Source organism: Misgurnus anguillicaudatus, unplaced genomic scaffold (genome assembly GCF_027580225.2).
Source record: "Misgurnus anguillicaudatus unplaced genomic scaffold, ASM2758022v2 HiC_scaffold_31, whole genome shotgun sequence".
Taxonomy (NCBI): Eukaryota; Metazoa; Chordata; class Actinopteri; order Cypriniformes; family Cobitidae; genus Misgurnus; species Misgurnus anguillicaudatus.
Window position 1 is genome coordinate 1,171,763 of NW_027395281.1, and position 21,923 is coordinate 1,193,685.

Sequence of the window (21,923 nt, forward strand, 5' to 3'; positions counted from 1 at the left end):
AGGGTATATGAAACTGCAAATTTACTGTAAAATAATGCATTTATGTGTGATATAACCCAATAATGTATTTTCATGTTGCTCATAGTTAACACAGTTGAAGATGAGATCACTTACACAGATCTAGCATTCAATAAAACACAAGCATGTGAAGAGGTGAGATCATTCCCGACTATTAGAAACAATAGAAATGTTTTTGTTATTGGTTTAGTTTAAAGCTGAGGATGACTCTGTGAAGTGTTAGATATCTTGGTAATTATTAATTATTCATAAAATTTTAAGTAATAAATATAAACTGACATAAGTATCACAATGTCTTTAGCTAGATTTCATGCAAACATAAACAAATAAAAATCACACTGAATCTCATTTATCAATATCAGAAATTGTATAGATTTTTACAAATTTGATCTAATTGTTATTACATGATTGTTTGTTGTGTTCAGACAGCTTCAGTGATGGATGATGTGGTGTATGCAGGAGTCGTAAGTCACGATGATGATTGATTGTGATCAAAGACTGATGAAGATGTCTGACCTCTCAAACCTCCACATGAAGATTTTATTACAACTCTGATCAATATAACATCAACTATGGACAGATCAAACTTTCTGAATAATTTTAAATTACAGCCATTTGGTGGTGAAGAGATAAAGTTCACTTACAAACACCTGCAGCTGCTTGTGACTTAAGTAGCAAGTTCATTACATTTAAACAAAGTTATTTTCTAAGTTATTCATAAATGATAACACATTTAAGCAGATTGCACAGTGTAGTACACATTTGGACATAAGAATAGAAACAAATTACCTAAAAGATTAAACATTAATCAGGGAAAATTAAATAAACTGGTAAATAAATGTACTTATATCATTTATATATTTCACAAGATAGAAGCAAAAATATTTCCCCAAATATGACAGTTTTTCAATTTCATTATAACATTAATTACATTCAATTAAGGATCAAAATTTACAAAATGTAACAATTAAAGTCAACTTCACAGGGTTTTCACTGTACACTTCTCTGATCTTCATTTCTTATGTGAGCTTTTTACAATGCTTACATCACATGACATTTACTGTTTTTACCCATTTAACGTCTTATGGGTTACTTTTTGTAATTCTTGCTAATTCTGGTCTTGAATTAAGTAGTTTTAAAATATATATGTTTTGTGAAAAGCATATTAAAGTGCATTTTATGATGGATGTGCTTTTTGGAGTTTAAAAAAAAGGCGCAACATTATTACCCTACATAAAAGCCATGACTCTCACACAGTGTTGTAGTCGAAACCACCTAAACCGAGATCAAAACAAGACCAAGATATTAAGCGCTGAGACAACACAAGAACGAGACCAAAGACAGTTGAGAGCAAAACCATTAAAAAGTGATGGAATTACATCTTGGATATTGTGGGCATTTGATTTAAATTTGTTGACAGATTTCTTTTGAAAAAAAAAACACATTTATCTCTGCAAATGAGGAATAAGTCAATGTTTGCTTTAAAAAAATGAAGAAAAAAGGGAAATGTGACCAAATGTTACTGTGAAAATTCAGGTTAAAGCCTCAAAGTCAAAAAAAGTTTGATTTCATTGTTTTTACTTTTATTTCAATCTTTGTCATGACTTATATATTCATTTAAATATTAAAGACATCAGGGTTATATTTTCACAGAATGTTCTTCACATTATGTAGGATGATTTTTTGTAGAAAACAATCACATAAAAATTACTTATGGTAGGTGGTGTTGTGTATCAGAGTCAATTCATCTCGCCTGGTTCTGTATATCTGCAAGAAATCTGCACTATCCAACCACGGCACTGCCGTTTAGTGCAGAGAAAAAGAGAGAGAAAAATTATTGAGAGCACAATTGAGTTTCAATTTCAAAAACCACCATTATGGTGATCAGTGCATGCATTATCAGCTCATTTGCATTTTAAAGGAAACTGCACATTTTGCTCGCCCAAGTGGTAATTTTAACATGCTATAATAAAATATCTATATGATATTTTGAGCTAAAGTTTCACATGCGTACTCTGGGGACACCAAAGACTTATTTTACACTTTAAAAAAATTCTCATAATTTGACCCCTTTAAGGTGACAAGACATCCCCGTTTTCCAGGAACAGTCCCAGGCTGAGTTTGTGGCAACAATATAAAGATGAAAGCATTTAAAAAGTTTTTGTCCCCGTAATTTAATTCTTAGATTATAACAAATAATATTTTATATGAATTTTAATGATATTTTAACTATTGAACTAGGGCATGTCCCCGTTTTGTATTTGAAAAATCTGGTCATCTTAATATATATTTCATCTCTTTAAGTCCTTGGAGAATCTATACTGTACATTACACATTATAAAATGGTTTTGCTAACAGTAATTAATTCACGAAAGCATGGTTACTATTACCACAAAAAAGCAGTTTCACTTCTCGCTTAAACTGCCATACTAAAAGCTTATATAATATATATCACAAATTCTCTTTACTGATGCCAATTTTTAAAATCTTTAAAATTAAATTAAAGAACTTGACACCAAAGTCATCTTACGATTCATGACCAGTGACAAAATACAGATTAAACCAAGTGTGTTCATTTTGTTGTAAGGTGAGTTATCAGTAAAGTTAATCGTCATCACTGCAGCATATGAAAAAGTAAACCCGTGATGGCCGATTTCAAAGCTGCTTTAGGAAGCATCGAAGCATTTACGAATCTTTAGTTTCGAATCAGTGGTTCAGAGCGTGTTTCAAACTGGTCAAGTCACGTGATTTTAGCAAACGAGTTTTTAGGTAAACTCGGGTCAGTTTAATTATGCAAGTTCATTAAACATTCATCCTTGTGACTGAGACCATGTTGACTACATTTTGTTTATAGACAGATTTAATGGCAAACATGTTTATAATTAAAAGGGAAGCTAGAGTGTTAATATTTGGTTTGCGCTCAGAATAGACTTTAAGTAAATAATATATTTTTCTTAAAAATATATTTTCCAAAAAAGTGTCAAATGTTTACACTGAGATGTTAATTATACACTGTTTTCACCAGCAGGTGGCGTTATATTCAGGCATTTCAAGCTTTTCCAAACCGTGAATCATTTTTCGAAGCAATTGGTTCAGATGATTCGAAGCTTCTGATCCGAATCCGTTTGTTACGATTCAGTGGTACAGATCGAACGCACTGAAATCAAGTGGTAAAAAACAGGTTTCAATACTCATAAGTTTCGAAACGTTTTTAAAGTCTCATATTAATCACTGTTCCTCTTCATGTAGCCTAATAATAAAATAATAGATTTGTGTTTCAGTCCATCAGACTGCTGAAAAAATGTTTCTCATGTGGGTTCATCTCTGTTTGTGCTTCTGTGGCCTGGCTGGTAAGTTATAAAGTTTTAATTTGTTATAAAGAGTTATAAAGTTTTTCTTTATGTTTATTTTATTTTTAATTTGATCAGTCTGACGACACACTTGCTTTAATTCACATAATAAAATTGGGTCTGGAATCTCATATAATAAAATATTATTATATTATTACATGTCCTGTTAAAGAAGATCTGAAAGATTTCTCTGTTAAGATGATATTTTTGTTGAAACTCTAATAAACTTCAATTCTGACATCAATAAAGAAACTGAATTGAACTCATCAAAATCTCTAACCGGAAGTGAATTTAATTTTGTGTATGTAATAAGAGCATACTGTGACGGATGTCAGCGCCAACGCTCCCGGTACTTCCCATTCACCCGAATACTGACTACATTCCCCATCATGCACTGTGACCCGCTGATTACACACCAGCTGCAGCGTATCAGCGGGTCTATTTAACCTGGGACTCTGCCACTTGTACTTTGCGAAGTCTTGTTTGCCCTAGCAGCATTTCTGAGCGTTTTCCCTGTGTGTACCCGTGTTTGATTTCCTGGTGTTATTTTGGACTGTCTCTTGGTTTACTGATTCTTGCCGCCTGCCCTGAACTTGGACTGGATTACGACTACGACTGCTTTCTGCCTGCCCCGATCTTGGACTGATTACGTTTATGATTGATTGCCGCCTGCCCCGACCCTGGTCTGTTAAACGTTTATGATTACTTGGATGTGCCCATTGATTACTGTTGTTTGCTATTTGTTAACATCAATAAAGAGTTGCAAATGGAACCTAACCTGTCAGTCTCGTCACAGAAGACTTCGCCACCACAGGCTCCAGCAACCGTGGCACAGCTTACAGGCGAGCTGTCCACACAAGCAAACATCCTGGCGGCTCATCAACATCAGTTAGTCCGATTGACATCTCTCACGGAGGAATTAGTTCGCTCAGTGCAGAGCTTAGCTACATCGGCTAACACCGCCGCTACACCAGTTCCCACGCCTCCTCCACCTCAACCCATAGCCACGCCCCTGGCTTCAGTTACACCCCGTCTGGCATTCCCTGAAAAGTTTGATGGCACCCCAGATCGATGTAAAGGCTTCCTCATGCAGTGTGAGCTTTTCATCGCTCAACAACTCCATATTTACAACACGGAGGTTAGTAAAATCTCGTTGATTTGTTCTTTGCTTACTGGAAAAGCATTAGAGTGGGCTACGGCATTATGGGCAGCTGGCAATTTTAACCAATGTACCTTTGATGAGTTTAAGAGTACCATGCGAGCTGTGTTTGAACACCCAGCAGGAGGTCGAGACCCAGGGGAACAATTACTCACCCTTAGACAGGGGCGCCGCTCAGCGGCCGAATTCGCTCTGACCTTCCGCACACTCGCCGCACAGACCAACTGGGTTGAAGATACATTGAAGACATTGTTTCGTCAAGGTTTAAGTCAAGAATTACAGTCCGAGTTAGCTTGCCGTGACGAAGGGAGGAGTTTTGATGAATTCGTCAAGCTGGCTATACGTGTGGATAATTTAGTACGCAGTCGCAGACCAGTCCGTGTATTTGAGACTTACACAACTCATTCAGTACCTTCCCCTGACACGAGTGAACCCATGCAAGTGGGCAGAGCACGACTTACGGCGGATGAGAGAGAACGCCGCTTTCGTCAACGTTTATGCTTGTATTGTGGTGAAGCTGGCCATGTCCTGGCTGTCTGTCCCTCACGACCAGCTCAGACACGCTTAGGTCGGGTGAGTGCATCTATTCCGTCTACTACATTTGAATGTATGGAAGTTTCTGTCTCGCTGACATGGCAACAAAGTAAATTTTATACCAAAGCATTACTTGATTCCGGGGCTGCGGGAAACTTTATTGATGCGGGATTAGTGAAGTCTCATGGAATCTCAGTAACCCCTTGTGTACCCCCTCTCTCTATCGCAGCGTTAGACGGACGACCATTGGGCACCGGTCACGTCACGCACATCACTCAAAGCATCACACTGGTTACCGAACACGACCACACAGAAGAGATTGTGTTTTACGTCATATCATCTCCTCACAATCCAGTCATTCTGGGATTCCCCTGGTTGCATTTACACAATCCACTCGTTTCTTGGAAGGAAAAGAGCATTCTGAAGTGGAGTGATAAGTGTATGAAATCCTGTTTGAGTGAGTCACCTGATCTTTCTGTATGCACGTCACAAATTAATCCAGTACCCAGTTTACCTGATAATGTTCCCCACGAGTATTCAGATCTTGCCATTGCATTCAGCAAGATCAAAGCCACACAGTTACCACCTCATCGAACCAGTGATTGTGCTATTGAACTGTTACCCGATGCTGTGCCACCTAGAGGACGCATCTTTCCTCTATCAGAACCAGAACAACAAGCCATGAAGAAATACATCGCAGAAGAACTTGAGAAGGGCTTCATACGTCATTCTACGTCACCAGCCTCTGCAGGGTTTTTCTTCGTGGGCAAGAAAGATGGCAGTCTTAGACCATGTATTGATTATCGGGGCCTGAATGACATCACAGTAAAATTCCGCTATCCATTACCCCTAGTACCAGCTGCTTTGGAACAACTACGCAGTGCTAAGATCTACAGCAAGTTGGACCTTCGCAGTGCTTACAACCTGATTCGTATTCGTGAAGGGGATGAATGGAAAACAGCATTCTCCACTAGTGATGGTCACTATGAATACTTGGTGATGCCCTTCGGTCTATCTAACAGTCCGTCCGTGTTCCAGTCCTTTATTAATGATGTTCTCCGGGACATGCTTAACCGATTTGTGATTGTTTACATAGATGACATACTAATTTATTCTGATTCTCTAGAACAACATGTGGTACATGTCAGAACTGTCCTCCAACGCCTCATTGAACACCAGCTCTACGTGAAAGCAGAAAAATGTGAGTTTCACCAGTCCTCTACGTCCTTCCTGGGGTATATCATAAGTCCAGACGGGGTGGCTATGGATGAAAAGAAGGTGGAGTCAGTTCTACAGTGGCCCAAACCTACTACGGTAAAGGAACTCCAAAGATTTCTGGGATTCGCTAATTTCTATAGAAGATTTATCAAGAATTTCAGTATTGTTGCTGGCCCTTTAACTTCACTTGTGCACAAGTCCAATCACAAGCTCTCATGGAACCCGGAAGCCGAAGCTGCCTTCAGTGACCTCAAGACCCGTTTTACTTCAGCTCCCATTCTGCATCATCCAGATCCTGAGAAGCCTTTCATAGTCGAGGTGGATGCCTCGAATTCTGGAGTGGGCGCGGTATTATCACAGAAACAAGGTAACCCAGGCAAAGTTTACCCTTGTGCTTTCTATTCTAGAAAACTGAATCCTGCTGAGAGAAATTATGATGTGGGTAACCGGGAGCTTTTGGCTATGAAGGCGGCCTTGGAAGAATGGCGGCATTGGCTAGAGGGCGCCAAACACCCTTTCTTGATTCTCACAGACCATCGCAACCTGGAATATTTACAATCTGCCAAACGTCTCAATACCCGGCAAGCAAGGTGGGCTCTGTTCTTCACTAGATTTCAATTTACTATCACATACCGACCTGGATCCAAAAACACCAAAGCAGATGCATTATCACGTATCTTTGATTCTTCACCCCAGCCTGTTTGTTCCGAGCCCATCATCCCACCCTCCCTCATTGTAGCTCCTGTTCAGTGGAACCTTATGCAAGAAATAAACCAGCTCAACAATGCTAACCCACCACCAGCGGAATGCCCTGCAGACCGTACTTACGTTCCTCCTTCTCACAGGAAGCAGGTCATTCAATGGGTACACACATCTCTCTCTTCTGGGCACCCGGGCATTAACTCTACGTTGGTGATGCTGAAGAACAAGTTTTGGTGGCAATCCATGTTACCTGATGTCAGCGCGGTGGTGAACGCCTGTACGGCTTGCGCAGCCAGTAAAACCCCACACCAGAACCCAGCTGGTCTCCTCCAACCCCTTGTGATCCCACAGAGACCATGGTCTCACATAGCGGTGGATTTTGTGACGGATCTGCCCAGGTCTGATGGTAACACAGTGGTACTTTCTGTCATTGACCGTTTCTCTAAAGCATGTCGTTTTATCCCTCTGCCCAAGCTGCCATCCGCCATGGAAACCGCTGAACAGCTGCTGCATTGTGTGTTCAGGTATTACGGACTTCCTGAGGACATCGTATCTGACCGGGGACCGCAATTCACGTCCAAGGTATGGAAAGCATTCTTCAAAGCTCTTAATATCAACATCAGTCTTACATCCGGTTATCACCCACAATCCAATGGTCAAGTTGAACGTCTTAATCAAGAATTAACTAAGTTTCTCAGAGTTTACTGTCACAAGAATCAGCATGACTGGTGTCGCTTCCTACCTTGGGCGGAATATGCACAGAATTCCCTTAAGAAAACTTCCACGGGTCTCACTCCATTTCAATGCGTCTTGGGATATCAACCGCCCATCTTTCCCTGGGATGAAGAACTCGCAGACATCCCGGCCATTGACGCTTGGTTCACCCGAAGTCAGGAAACTTGGCAAGAAGCTCATGTCCATCTGTCCCGAGCCATCAGGAAGGTCAAGGAAAAAGCAGATCGCCATAGAACCCCAGAACCTCACTACGAACCTGGTCAGTTGGTTTGGCTCTCGTCCAGAGACCTGAAACTTCGTCTCCCGTGCAAAAAGTTGAGTCCCAGGTATGTTGGTCCTTTTAAAATTTTGAAACAAGTTAATCCTGTCTCCTACCGTCTTGATCTCCCCCCTAATTACCGTATCTCTCCCACTTTCCATGTTTCCCTGTTAAAACCTGCCGAGGACCCGGGAGCGGCTGTAGAGTCTGGAGGATCAGGGCCCCCTCCCATCATGGTGGACGGAGAAGAGGCCTATCTGGTCAGCGAGCTGCTGGACTCCAGACGTCAGGGCTCCAACCTGCAGTACCTCGTCAACTGGGAGGGGTATGGTCCCGAGGAGAGGTCGTGGGAGAACGCTAACGACATCTTGGATCCCAACCTCATCCATGAATTTCACAGACTACACCCGGATAAACCTGCCCCTCGTCCCCGAGGTCGTCCTCGAAAGAACACTTCCCGCGTCTGGAGCCGCTCGCAGGGGGGGGGCTCTGTGACGGATGTCAGCGCCAACGCTCCCGGTACTTCCCATTCACCCGAATACTGACTACATTCCCCATCATGCACTGTGACCCGCTGATTACACACCAGCTGCAGCGTATCAGCGGGTCTATTTAACCTGGGACTCTGCCACTTGTACTTTGCGAAGTCTTGTTTGCCCTAGCAGCATTTCTGAGCGTTTTCCCTGTGTGTACCCGTGTTTGATTTCCTGGTGTTATTTTGGACTGTCTCTTGGTTTACTGATTCTTGCCGCCTGCCCTGAACTTGGACTGGATTACGACTACGACTGCTTTCTGCCTGCCCCGATCTTGGACTGATTACGTTTATGATTGATTGCCGCCTGCCCCGACCCTGGTCTGTTAAACGTTTATGATTACTTGGATGTGCCCATTGATTACTGTTGTTTGCTATTTGTTAACATCAATAAAGAGTTGCAAATGGAACCTAACCTGTCAGTCTCGTCACACATACACTATAAAAAAAATCCGTAAAAAAATGGACAAAGTACTGTGTAAATATGAAGGAATTTTCCGTATTTATGTTTTACGGGCATTTATCTGTTTTTTTTAATAACATGTTGCATTATGGGTGCAATTACTTCTTCTGCAATCTTTCACTTTTGGCTCTCTATCACCATCTCTGTTTGAAACCTAAAATTACAACTTGCTTGCAGAGTTATCTTCTAACATGGATGATGTTTAACTTCTAAACAAATGCTGTCAGAACAAGATACAAGTGTTAAACTATTCTAGCATCGACACATGTGATTTAGTAGACCAGTGTTTCCCAATCCTGGTCCTCGAGCACCCCCTCCCAAAAAGTTTTAGATGTCTCCTTATTTAACACACCTGATTTAACTCATCAGCTTGTTAGGGAGACATGTTTACCATTTTGGAAGGAGGCCGATTAGTTGAATCAGGTGTTTTAAATAAGGAGACATCTAAAACTTTTTGGGAGGGGGTGCTCGAGGACCAGGATTGGGAAACACTGTAGTAGACAAATCTTCTTTCTGACGTAATGTGTAAGTCAAATGGATATTTACCACAACATTTATCACATTAAATCTCCAGTTTGTGTTTGTTTTAGATTCATTTGAAGTCACCACTATGGTGAATAGTGTTCCCTTTAGTTAGGCTTTTGTCCCTTGACCTTCCAGAACTGACTCTGCTCTTTTAACATTGCAACAGTGTTTTTGCTTGTAGCAATTACAACTTGTTTGTTGCTTGAGGAAGTAGAATTGTCTATGATGTTGTCTAAGCTTGGTTGTTTTAACGTTTTGCTGCGTAACATTTAAATTTGAAATGATAAAATAAGAATAAAGAACTGAAATGTATAAGAGTGACACTCTATGCTGATCTATAAACACACTGTATTGAATAAGATTGCTGCAAATGTGTCAGCTGTGGTTTTTGCTTCAGAGATATCAACACTTTGGATACAAATCTCAACAATGGTGAGAGTAAATGTTAAGAAAGTTTTCTGTCCTGGTACCCAGCATGCATTGCGGCATAAAGCTTTGTTGTTGATTGTCACCATTGTTGCGTTTCATAGGCAGATTGAAGTGTCCCTAAAGGCTACGGAAAATGTTCTGTAAATTTACGGACAATGTTCTGTAAATCTACAGAATGTTCAGTTTTTGAACAAACGGAAATTCTGTAAACATAACGGAAAAGGTACCGGTAATTTTCTGCCAGGACATTATCCGTTTTTTTACGGATTATTTTTTTAGAGTGTATACACGTTTCCGAATTTGCATGCGTGTTCTTTTTTCCTTGCTTTTTTATCAAATTTCCAAAGGCCAAAATGTGTAATTTTAAGTATTTTTTATTTGTTAATACATTTATTCAAAGTCTGAAATACGCTTTCTCAAGTTCTTTGTCTGTATATTTATGCCTGCAGCTATATCTGCTGATCCAGATGAAGTGAAGTCAGTGTCAGTGATGGAGGGAGATTCTGTTACTCTACACACTCATATTAAACTACAGAGTAAAGATCTGATATTGTGGAGGTTTGGACGTCAAAATTCTCTCATAGCAAGAATTAATGGAGAGTCCAAAGATATCTCAATATATGATAATGTTCTTGATGGGAGATTCAGAAACAGACTGCAGGTGAATAATCAGACTGGAGATCTCACCATCACAAACATCAGAACTGATCACTCTGGACTTTATAAAATGATCATCGGCAACAAGCAGAATAACTCAAATAGTTTCAATGTTATTGTCTATGGTAAGTGAAGGTTTACTGAGTTTTGGTATTTTTTACTGTTGAATGGCAGTAATATTGTTATATACATACATGCACTATATTTGTTGGTCTTAGAGTCCTCCGGCTACATCCCTGTTCTGATCTGTTGTGCTGTTGGATGTCTGATGATTGTGGCTTCAGTTCTGATCTTCTGCATCTGCAGGAAACAAAAAAACACAGAACAGGGCAAGTGAAAACTACTGCTAATATACAGTAACTGTAATACAGTGCCTTTATGTGTGATATAACTCAATAATGTACTTTCATGTGTCTTATAATTAAAACAGTTCAAGATGAGGCCACTTACACATATCTAGCATTCAATACAACACAAGAACATGAAACGGTGAGATCATTGAGACAATACATCCAAATGGCTTTGTTATTAATTTACTTTAAAACTGAGGATGACTCTTTAAAGTGTTACATATCCTACCATTCATTTAATTGTTACCTGTATGTTCAACTTCTTTATTCATACAAATTAAAGTAACATAAATATAAACTGACATGAGATTATTAACAATTGAACACAATGTCATTAGCTAGATTTCATGCAACCATACATTTACAAACACACTGAATCTCATTGATCAATATGTGTTCAGAGAGCTCCAGTGAGGGATGCTGTGATGTATGCAGCAATCATGAGATGATGATCGACTGTGGTCAAAGAAAGAGACTACTGACACAAACTGCTAAAGATATCTGACCTCCCCTAAACCTGAGGAAAATGAAGATTGTATTACAACCAGTGGCGGCTGGTGCTAAAAATGTTTTTTTTTTGGGGGGGGGGGGGCAAATAAACCAAAAATCAAACTTTTACTGTAATAATGCAGGACTGTATATAGCCATTTATCAAGTGACAATGTATCAGCTTAAATGCTGAAAAATAGCATGAAATAAATGTACTATGAATCTGTAAATTTGAGTATAATGTGGGTTTATTTTTAGTAATGAACTAATCAAGGTAATCATTTACACGCACGCAAACTAAAGTTGCCTATAATCACAGGCCAGTACGTTTCTTTTTGCTTCAATAGCAATAGCACAAGCACGTTTTCCCTCACAACAAACAACATATAGTCCAACAGCTCATTCTGCACGGTTCTTGTAGTCCCTGAAACAAAAACGTTTTTTTGTGGGTGCTTAAACTACATAAACAACAAAGTCGACCATTTTCGGATTTTCTAATCTCTTGCTCTCATTATCATAAAGCCAGCTCAAACGCGCCACATTTTGTGCAGTCTGTCATGCATTCAGACTTTAAAACAGCAAACAGAGAAAACAATAAAAGTCATGACTTACAGCATCAAGCTAACCAACTTCGTTTGCCATAAGAAGTGGTGGAGCACACAAACTGCAATCATTTGACTCTGTTGGTCGATTTGGTCCAAGCCTCTTAGGGTGCTTTCAGACCTGCCTTGTTTAGTTCGGTTGAATCGTACCAGAGTTCGATTGCTAAGTTGGTGCGGTTCGTTTGGGCAGGTGAGAATGCAGCAATCGAACTCTGGTACGCACCAAAATCGGACCAAACAAGCGGGCCGAGATCTCGGTACGCTTTCAAACGAGCTCTAGAGCGGTTTGTTTGTGGTGAGAACACGACCTAACTGCAAAAGTACTGCCCATTTTGGACTAAACCAGCTGCCATAGTTATCTGCGCAGTGCATTATCAGATGAGGAAGTGTTTGTTGACTGTTTCTATTAGCAAATCACGGACATACCTGGAGTTGTGAGGAGGTGCTGGCGGAGCCTCAGAAATATGGTGTCTTCGCCGTTTGTAGTGCATTAAAACGTTGTTTTCAAGCCGCATCCGCGATTCATTCTGAAAATGAACGGTTTGTCTAGAGTGCTGTATACAAACTATGTATAACAACCACGGAGACATAATTACAGTGCGCAGCCGTCTGTACATGGCGTCTGCTGTATTTTCCTTCTTTTTGTTTACTTCCGGGGTTCCGTTGGAATTTCACGCACGTTGATTCTGACCAATCGAGAAGCAGTTTAGGAAATACGTTCAAATACATGTGGCCAATGAGTGATGTGGATCTTATCACATGACTGAATTTTGGTTTGTTTCAACTGGTGCGGATCAGAGCAATCAGTGTGGTGTGAAAAGGAACCAAAACTGCTAACAAGTTGCAATGTATCACTTTTTTGCTTTTGGCCCGGACCAAATGAACCAAATTACAGATGTGAAAACACCCTTAATCCTTTATTTATTCTTCAACTAAATGCCTTGTAAAGGGTGATTTTGTAAGGATAAAATCATATTTTCCTTCATCTCAAGATAATTCACCTGCTTCCATTGATCAGTACTGTAACTATCAGTTAAACGACAATCTGCAAAGCGGTTATGAGACTCTGAGAACGAACGAATTACATGAGGTCAAAAATAAAAAAAACTATTGATTTGCTTACAACATAAGTTGGAGGGTTTGGGGCGCACGGTCCTGCGCCCCAAGGCAGATCCGAAACCAGCCAATTAGAGCTCAGCTTCAAGTCACATGTCTTTACCCCATTTACTGACCTACATAGACACTTATTAGGGGTGCGCCCCAGACACACAAACATGGCACATACAACAAACTCATTTTTTATTTTTAATATTTTTAATAAATTATAACATTCCCAACAGTGAAATAGTACAACTAAATGATATTTTTTGTATTAATATGCACTATATATTAAATTTTTTGGTAAAATGTTAAAAAAGCTTTTTCTCTGGTCAACTTTAAGGGGCCGTGCCCCAGTGCCCCTTATTGACCGACTCCCAACTCTGATCAATATAACATCAACTACTAACATTAGGCTTTATACACAAATACACAGTTTAATGTACCGCCATCTGGTGTTAAACTGTTGAAGTTCACTTAAAAACACCTGCAGCAGCTTCTTCATGCCATGTGGCTTATTAAAGTCAGTTTCAACACTATTGTGTCATATTTGATGTACTGTATGACCCAAGGAATAAATTGCACTATCCTAATCAACAACAGCAAATTAAAATTAATTTAAGTGATTTGATTACACAAGGCCTGCAGAAGAATACAGTCAAAGAGAACAAAGAAAGAAGTTTCCTAAACTATTTACAACATTGTGATTTAGTGTTTTCTACATAAACATCCTACATAATGTACATAATCATTTTGAGAAAATCTAATCTTGAGTTCTTTATTATTGACCAAGTAAGATCATTTTAAAGATTGAAATGTGAAATCAAACTTTGATGCTCCTAAACTCATCATGAGACTGGATTTTTCACATACACAATCACATATTTCAATTCGATTCAAATCATAAGCTGTCAGATAAAACACAATTTGTTGAAATGAAAGCTACAAATGATGTGCTGTGGGAAAATATTGCTGATCCTTAATATACAACTTGCTTTTAAAATGATACATCAATTGTAATATTTCCACGCAATACAAATAAATATCAAAGTTTAAACTCATTCATATTGTACAAGGAAGATCTTCGAGGCTCTTAAAAAGTCTTTTGCATTGTTTGTTCATTTGAAAAGGGGCAGAGATGAATTGAGATACATCAGTACTTTTCTTGTCTTCTGGTAATGTATCATCTGCAAGAAAGTACAAATGACAGATAAATTTCAAAAAAAGAGAAGAACCAATGGCAAAATATATTAAAGCGCACATATTATGCCTATTTTTAAAAAAGTTATTAGTCTGTTTTAGTTTAAAATACCCCACAGATCATTTATTATACAGTATATATTTATTATAGCATGTCCAAAATGCCCTGTTTTCACATCTGTACCTTTAAATGCAAATGAGCCACAGTTCCTCACTCCCTTACCGACAGACAGTGGGCACTTTTGGTTAAAAAACACTTTTTATGTCCGTATTAGTGCCACAACAAGTACTGACAAACACATTTAAAAAAGCTTATGGGAAAATTAACCACTCAGTCAGTGGCCATGGGTGGGGCTTTGTTTGTGTGACGTCACATTAACAAGAGAATCAAAGCCGCATGTTTAATGAGACTGCTTTGGTTTAATGGGGATAAAAAAGCTACCCAGTCTCACAAAATGATGTACCTATAGTCACGAATTTCCGCATTTTTTCGTGATCATATCATAAATTTTTGTTTATGTGTCATTTTTATGTATTACTGCTTTTTCCTATGTTCAAACCATTTTCATTTCATGCTTACATTGTAAATGTATATGTATTTATTTAACATCATTTAGTTACATGTCGTGTGAAGAAGTGTGTGTGTGTGTGTGTGTGCGTGTGTGTGTGTGCGCGCGTGTGTGTTAGTGTGTATACCGTTCAATTTCATCATGGCATGTTGAGAAAATCCTTTCTGTTTGGTTGATTTCTCTTTTTTATCTGAACAGAAACAGAAAAAAACAGAACTGAAATAAGAACAGAAACAACAAGGGCTTTTACAAATTTATATATGAATTATCATGACTAATACAAGTTTAAGTTTAGTTTTTACTGAGACCTGAGCAGAGGTGTAAAAAGTACTCAAAAATTTTACTCAAGTGAAAGTACAAGTACTGAGTGCAAATTTTACTCAATTAAAAGTAAAAGTATCTGGCCAGAATTATACTTGAGTAAAAGTATAAAGTACCACATTAAAATTGTTCTTGAGTATTAAAAAAGTAAAAGTAACCGGAAGAAGGAAAACGAGAGATTCATGTTTAAGCTTTCTCTAAAAACATGAAGTGAATTAACCACATACAAGGTTTTATTCTTTACAACTGTTTGTATTTAATTGTATTTCATTATCAAACTATAAGACTACCACATAATTTCCAACATGATTTCACAAAATTCAAGAGTATAGTCACAGAATTTTTTGCTGATTTTACGGATCTCCGCATTTTACGTGTCTGTACCACAGACTTTCTTTTACGTGTCAGTTTTACGTATTGATTACTCAATTGTTTTTCCTATTTTTTAAACCATTTTCGGGTGTGTTTGGGGTTAGACTTGGGCTTTGGGTTAGGATGTCACTTTAACTATTGGTTTATACTATTTTTTCCATACTTTTAAACAATTGTCGCCTGACGTTAGGGTTAGGAGTTGGGTTTGGATGTCATTCTATGTTACAGAAAGTCGTTCTAACCCCAAACCCACGCGAAAATGGTAAGAAAATAGGAAAACCGATTGAGTAACCAATACGTGAAACTGACACGGAAAAGAAAGTCTGTGGTACAGACACAGAAAAATGCGGAGATCCGTGACAATGACAATTACAAGCTCCTGCTTGTGCCACGTTCACGGCTTAAACAGAGAGGTGATAGAGCTTTTGCAGTTGCTGCTCCACGTTTGTGGAATCAGCTCCCCCAGGATATCAGATCTGCCCCCTCCATTGATGTATTCAAATCTAGGTTAAAAACTCATCTCTATTCTCTAGCCTTTCTTGTTCCTTAAATTATGATTTTTATTGGTTTTATCTGTGTTGTGTGCTTTGACATGGAAGACTTTAAATTTATTATGTTTTATATAATCATGTTTATTAGCCATGTGTTTTATTTTATTGTTTTAAGTTACTCATTGTACAGCACTTTGGTCAGTTTTGCGCTGTGTGTAAATGTGCTTTATAAATTAAACTTTACTTACTTACTTACTTACAATGAATTTTAGTTTGCAACATGCTACTCAAAATTGTAAAACCTTAAACTTAACTTAAATTTCAAGCTCTATCAAGCCTCTCACAGGAAGCTGATGCAGGATAAGGTGTATTAGACCTTGTTCACACTGTAGGTCCAAATCTGATTTTGGTGCATATCTGATAGGAATCCACATTTAGAATGGTGAACGGCTAAAAACCACATGAAATTTGTTTTTTTAATCCGTTTCAGGCTACATCCAGAGGTGGCTTGAAATCCATTTCAGTCTTTCCGTCCTAATCGCATTTGTGTAGCTTTTCGGTTACGTCATGCTGTCACGTCACATAAAACACGTCAGACGTTGAGGCAGATTGTCATGCCAACGCAACGTCATTGCTATAGAAACAGTGCAGATAATGCGGAAAACAGCTACAGGATGCACAGATCGAATCTGAACAGTTGTGATACACAATGTGGACAGTGATTCTGTCAAATTAGATATGCACCAAAATTTGGACTGACAGTGTGAACAATGTATTAGTCTTGATAGAGAGGCTGCAAACAGCAGGAAACGTGTCACACTTCATGTGATGTCGGCTGTTGGCCAATTCCTCAGTGTGGTCCAAAAGCTCCAGAATAAATAACATTTCAATTAAACTGGCCATCAGCGCAATTCAATTGGTTTGATAGAGCAAGCAAAAATAGACATCTAAAATAGAAGTACATTTTGACCGTAAATAAAATTGTAAGGAGTAAAAAGTACTATTTTTTTTTAAAAAATGTAATTAAGTAAAAGTAATAGTACTGACTTTTAATTGTACTCAAGTAAAGTAAAAATCCCCAAAAATAATACAGTAATCAAGTAAAATTACTCAAGTACTTTACACCTCTGGACCTGAGTCAAATCAAACTGTCATTAAGAGCCACTACCGTACATCAACCAAAGTCACATTCTCGTGATTTATATATCAGATTTGTTCACATCTGTGTTTTCTAAAACCCTGAGTCCTTCACTTTAAACTCCACTTACTCTTTAGCAGGGTCATCTGGCAGCAAACCATGATCACAATCAATATCACCAGTAATAACGGTACGAAAACAGTACATATTATTAGTGTTAGAGGTAAATTGAAGGAATCTTGTGCTGTAAGAATAGAGAAATTCATTAACTTAACATAAATTAATCTGATTTATTAAAGACTGTAAGAGTTAAATATTCAGTTTCTCACCATTGACAATAACATCAAATTTCTTCAGTAAAGTAAGTCTGTTGCTGCTGATCTGTACTTTATAAAGTCCAGTGTGTTCAGGTCTGATGTTTGTGATGGTGAGATCTCCAGTCTGATTGTTTATATCCAGTCTGTCTCTGAATCTCACATCATGTGTCAATTTGATATGGCCGGTTTTGTTTAGTTGAGCTATAAAAGTGTCTTTATATTGCCACAATAGTTGATTATAAGTCTGTGACCTAACACCAGCATTAAGAGTAATAAGGTTTCCCACAGTCACTTCCACAGTCTTCACCACATCTGTTACAGCATCAAACACATGCCACAGACAAACAGAAAATAACTTAGATCAATAACACAAAGTAAACACAAATGAAGTACTCTTGTAAATTTCTGCAATTTCTGTTATTTATACAAGAATATTGATCTTAAAGAAAATAATAATTATAGTGAAAGACATGGGTTACTTACCACAAACAGTAAGAATAAACATCTTTTGTAAGGTGTGTCCGATGCCGCTGATCTCAAGATTATAAAGTCCCGCCTCTGTTGATCTGATGTCAGTGATGGTGAGATCTCCAGTCTGATTGTTCAGCTTCAGTCTGTCTCCGAATCTCCCATCAGCACCATCGTATGTAGAAATGATCTGGGCATTTCCGTCAATTTCAGCTATGACTGTATCAGAGATCCACCACATCACATGATCTCTCTGTACATCAGTAAGATCAGTGTGTAGAGTAACAGAATCTCCTTTCATTATTGAGATCGTCTTAACTCCATCTACATCAACATAAAATACATAACTCATTACACCATCATCATGGAAAACGTAATGTGTTTTTGTTGAGGCAAAACGTTTGTGCTTGGGAATTATCTCAGAAGTAGGGTTGATAAAACTATCCATGGAAATTACACAGGAATATATGGTAATTGTGGTACACAGTGTTGGGGTAACGCATTACAAGTGCATTATGTAATAATATTAATTTTCTGAAGTAACGAGTAAAGTAATGCTTTACTTTATAAATGTACACCTTTTTTAAAAAAGTAATGCAAGTTTCTTTTCAGTTGAATTAATTTGTATTATATGAAGCGAGTAAACTCAAACTGTTTAATCGGCAAACTAGGCGCGGTAGACGGGATTTTTAAAGTCCTCAAATGCGGCTGGTGTGAACCCACGGTAATGCTGCAATCAGACCAGCCGTGGTAGATGCGTGAAGCGCAAGTGATTTCAATGTTAAGTCCAGGTAAAGACACGTCGACGGGCATCTGAAGGTCTCGCGGTGCGAATAAGGCGTGTAGCGCGGCGCGGTAGATGCGATTACGCCTCATTCGCATGTCTAGTTCGCGCAAATGGCGCGAATTGAGCGTTGCCGCTGGAAACGCGCGAGTAGAAAATTTTGAACTATTGCGGAAAAGTGTGCTGCGTTAACCAATCAGGAGCTTGCTCTAGTAGTGACGTGATTACAGAAAGTGAGCGGAGTCGTAAAAGCCCCTCCCATGACACGAAAGTCTCGATAACTAGAATTTCATGCGTGTCTTTCACGCGTGAATGAACTGAGAAAACTCAAAATGTTTAAGCTGCAAACTAGACGCGAATTTGGCACATCAAGCACAGCTGGTGTAAACCCACGGTAAGTCATAAAAAACCCTACAAGGCCTAAAAGAGATCAAGCCTAAGCCAAGTAAGAAAAAGTAACGCAAAAGTAACGCAAAAGTAACAAATATTACTTTCCATGAAAAATAGTTACTTTTTTTGGAGAGTAACTTAATATTGCAATTAAGGGAGTCACAATTTCGATTTTAAATCGAAATCGATCAAAATTAAGTCACAACCTTGAACTTCGAATTAAAAAATGGGATTGTCGATGCTGCCACGCCCCCATGTCACGTCCGGTCGGCTTGCCAAACGGGGGAAATAAGCCTCTCAGAGGTGCCTTCAAAAACATAGATCCAGCGAAACGCAATTTACATTTTAAACAAGGGATGTATTGCTACAACTCCTTGAAATGCATATCATAAACAGGATAACTATCTGACTTCGGACCGAGCGCCAAGATGCAGCAAAAAAAAAATTTAAGCAAAAGGGATAGTTTGCCTCAGCTCGCATGAAACGCATAAAACTAAACAAATATGTAAGGTTTACTACTTTAGTTCATGTTTATATTATATTTATATGCATTGTGGGGGGCGCTGTGCAACAAAGCGACTCTCGACACGGCCAGGCTCTTTGTTTGTTTGTTTTACACTTTGTTTGTTTTACACTTTTTTAGGAGTTTGTGATTTTTTGGATTTTGGATTAGAGTCCGTATTGACTGCGCACGCGCAAAATACCTGATTGGTCAGAGTGAGCATCGTGCATCAGAGCTCCGTCGAGTTTATCATCCAAATCCTATTTTCTGACTACCTTGTTCCTATTTATATAATATAACATATTCGTTTATCTCAAGAATACTTTACCGTGACGACTATTGAGCAGTACTACCACGTGAAACAATTTATCACGGCTAAATACCCAGTGTTAGCATATAGCCCGCTAGCATCAACAAACAGGTGTTTAGTTACCATTTTGCCGATCTAATGGCGGACTCATCCAATGTATGCTATTCAGACCTGTCCTCACCTGAGTGGGAAGCTGTGGAGCAGTTGATACCCGGTTATCGCAGATCCTACGTGACGTACAGCACCCAGGCTCCAGACATCCACAAGCGACCGAGAAGTGCAAAAAGCGAACACCCTACGCGGTGCAGCTTCACGGACCGCGCTCGAGGGAACGGAGACGCCATTGCCCAGAATGAAAGCGATCGGGAAGCCGTGGAGGAGCTGCTGCCCGGCCGTCGCAGATTCAGCGTGCCTCACATCACACTGGCTACAGACGTCCACAGGCGATCGGGGCGTGCTGCGAGCGAGCTGCCCTCGCGATGTAGCTTCACGGACCGCGTCCAGGTGACCAAAGACGCCATCACTCAACATGAAAGCGGTAAGACTCCGCTTGTTATTGTAACCTGCATTACTTGCCACATGTACAGTTTAGCTTCTTCCATCAGCCCAGAGGGGTTTACTTGTGCTAAGTGTATTGAAGTAGTAAGGCTGACGGAGAAGATTGCAGAACTAGAAGCGCGCATCCAAACGCTAGTTGATGACAGCAATACCGCTAATGCTACAAACGCTAATACCGCTAATGCTACAAACGCTAATACCGCTAATGCTACAAACACTGTTTCGGGTGCGCCTAGTGTTAAACGTAATACACATAGCTCGGTTCCATCATCTGAGTCAAGGGGGCCGACTAACTGGGTGACTATCAGGCGGCAAAGTCGTTTACGGTGCCCACCCAAGACCCCCCTGGTAATTTCAAACAGGTTCGATATTCTAAGCAATACACCGACTGAGACGTCTGTTAAAAGTGCCTTGGTCATTGGAGATTCGATACTTAGGAACGCGAACATTGAGGCCCCAGCCACCATAGTTGATTGTATACCGGGAGCCAGGTCTTCAGACATTAGATCAAAACTTAAAGTGCTGGCTAATGCTAAGCGTAAGTTTTCTAAAATTGTTATTCACGCCGGCACAAATGACACCAGACTCCGCCAGTCGGAGATCACCAAAGATAATATTAAAGAGATATGTGAAATTGCTAAAACAATGTCAGACAATGTAATATGCTCTGGTCCCCTCCCCGCTTACCGGGGGGATGAAACTTACAGTAGATTATTGTCTCTTCACGACTGGATGTCAAAATGGTGCCCTCACCATAACGTAGGGTTTATAGACAATTGGAAGCATTTTCGGGGGAGACCTGACCTGCTAAAGAGAGATGGCCTCCATCCGTCTCAGGAAGGAAGGGCGATTCTCTCTATAAATCTGACCAATAGTCTTACTTCTAATACAGTCTGACTATCCAGGGTACAAGTCAGGAAACAGACGGATCGGCTTAACCGTCCGTCTGTTAGCTGCCGTAATATGTCAAGATCACTTATATCCCAGCACTTCGAGTCAATCTTACCAAAACATCAACCCATTTCAACTGTATCGGTTCCCCGAACAAATAAATACAGAGCACCACTTGCCACATCTGGTACAAATCTGATTAATATAAAATTAGAAAACAATACATTAACAGATGAACCTCGAATGTTAAAATTCGGCCTTCTTAACATTAGATCGCTTACCAATAAAGAACCTATTGTCAATGAAATAGTTACAGACCAAAACTTAGATGCACTCTGTTTAACAGAAACCTGGCTTAAAGCAGACGACTACATTAGTTTAAACGAATCCACCCCACAAGACTATTATTATAAACACGAACCTCGATTAAAGGGGAGAGGGGGTGGTGTAGCTACAATATACAACAAAATTTTTAAAGTAAACCAAAAATCT

At 39.3% G+C, this 21,923-nt stretch overlaps 1 protein-coding gene across 3 annotated transcripts in view; it reads right to left on the bottom strand.

Annotated features, from left to right (window-relative positions):
• Nucleotides 1–1,717: 1,717 nt before the first annotated feature.
• LOC129452888 (uncharacterized) overlaps nt 1,718–21,923 on the bottom strand; it is a 55,601-nt gene continuing 35,395 nt past the window's right edge. For 2 of the 3 annotated variants that reach the window (XM_073865376.1, XM_073865377.1), the window contains exons 4-8: nt 18,012–18,320; nt 17,541–17,840; nt 17,342–17,455; nt 15,017–15,079; nt 13,524–14,307 (exon numbers count right to left, since the gene is read on the bottom strand). In XM_073865376.1, coding sequence (XP_073721477.1) covers nt 14,183–14,307; nt 15,017–15,079; nt 17,342–17,455; nt 17,541–17,840; nt 18,012–18,320 — 911 coding nt within the window. In that variant the 3' untranslated portion in view covers nt 13,524–14,182. Of the gene's footprint in view, nt 1,786–13,523; nt 14,308–15,016; nt 15,080–17,341; nt 17,456–17,540; nt 17,841–18,011; nt 18,321–21,923 lie in introns of those variants that run through there. The other variant, XM_073865379.1, reaches the window with a different exon arrangement.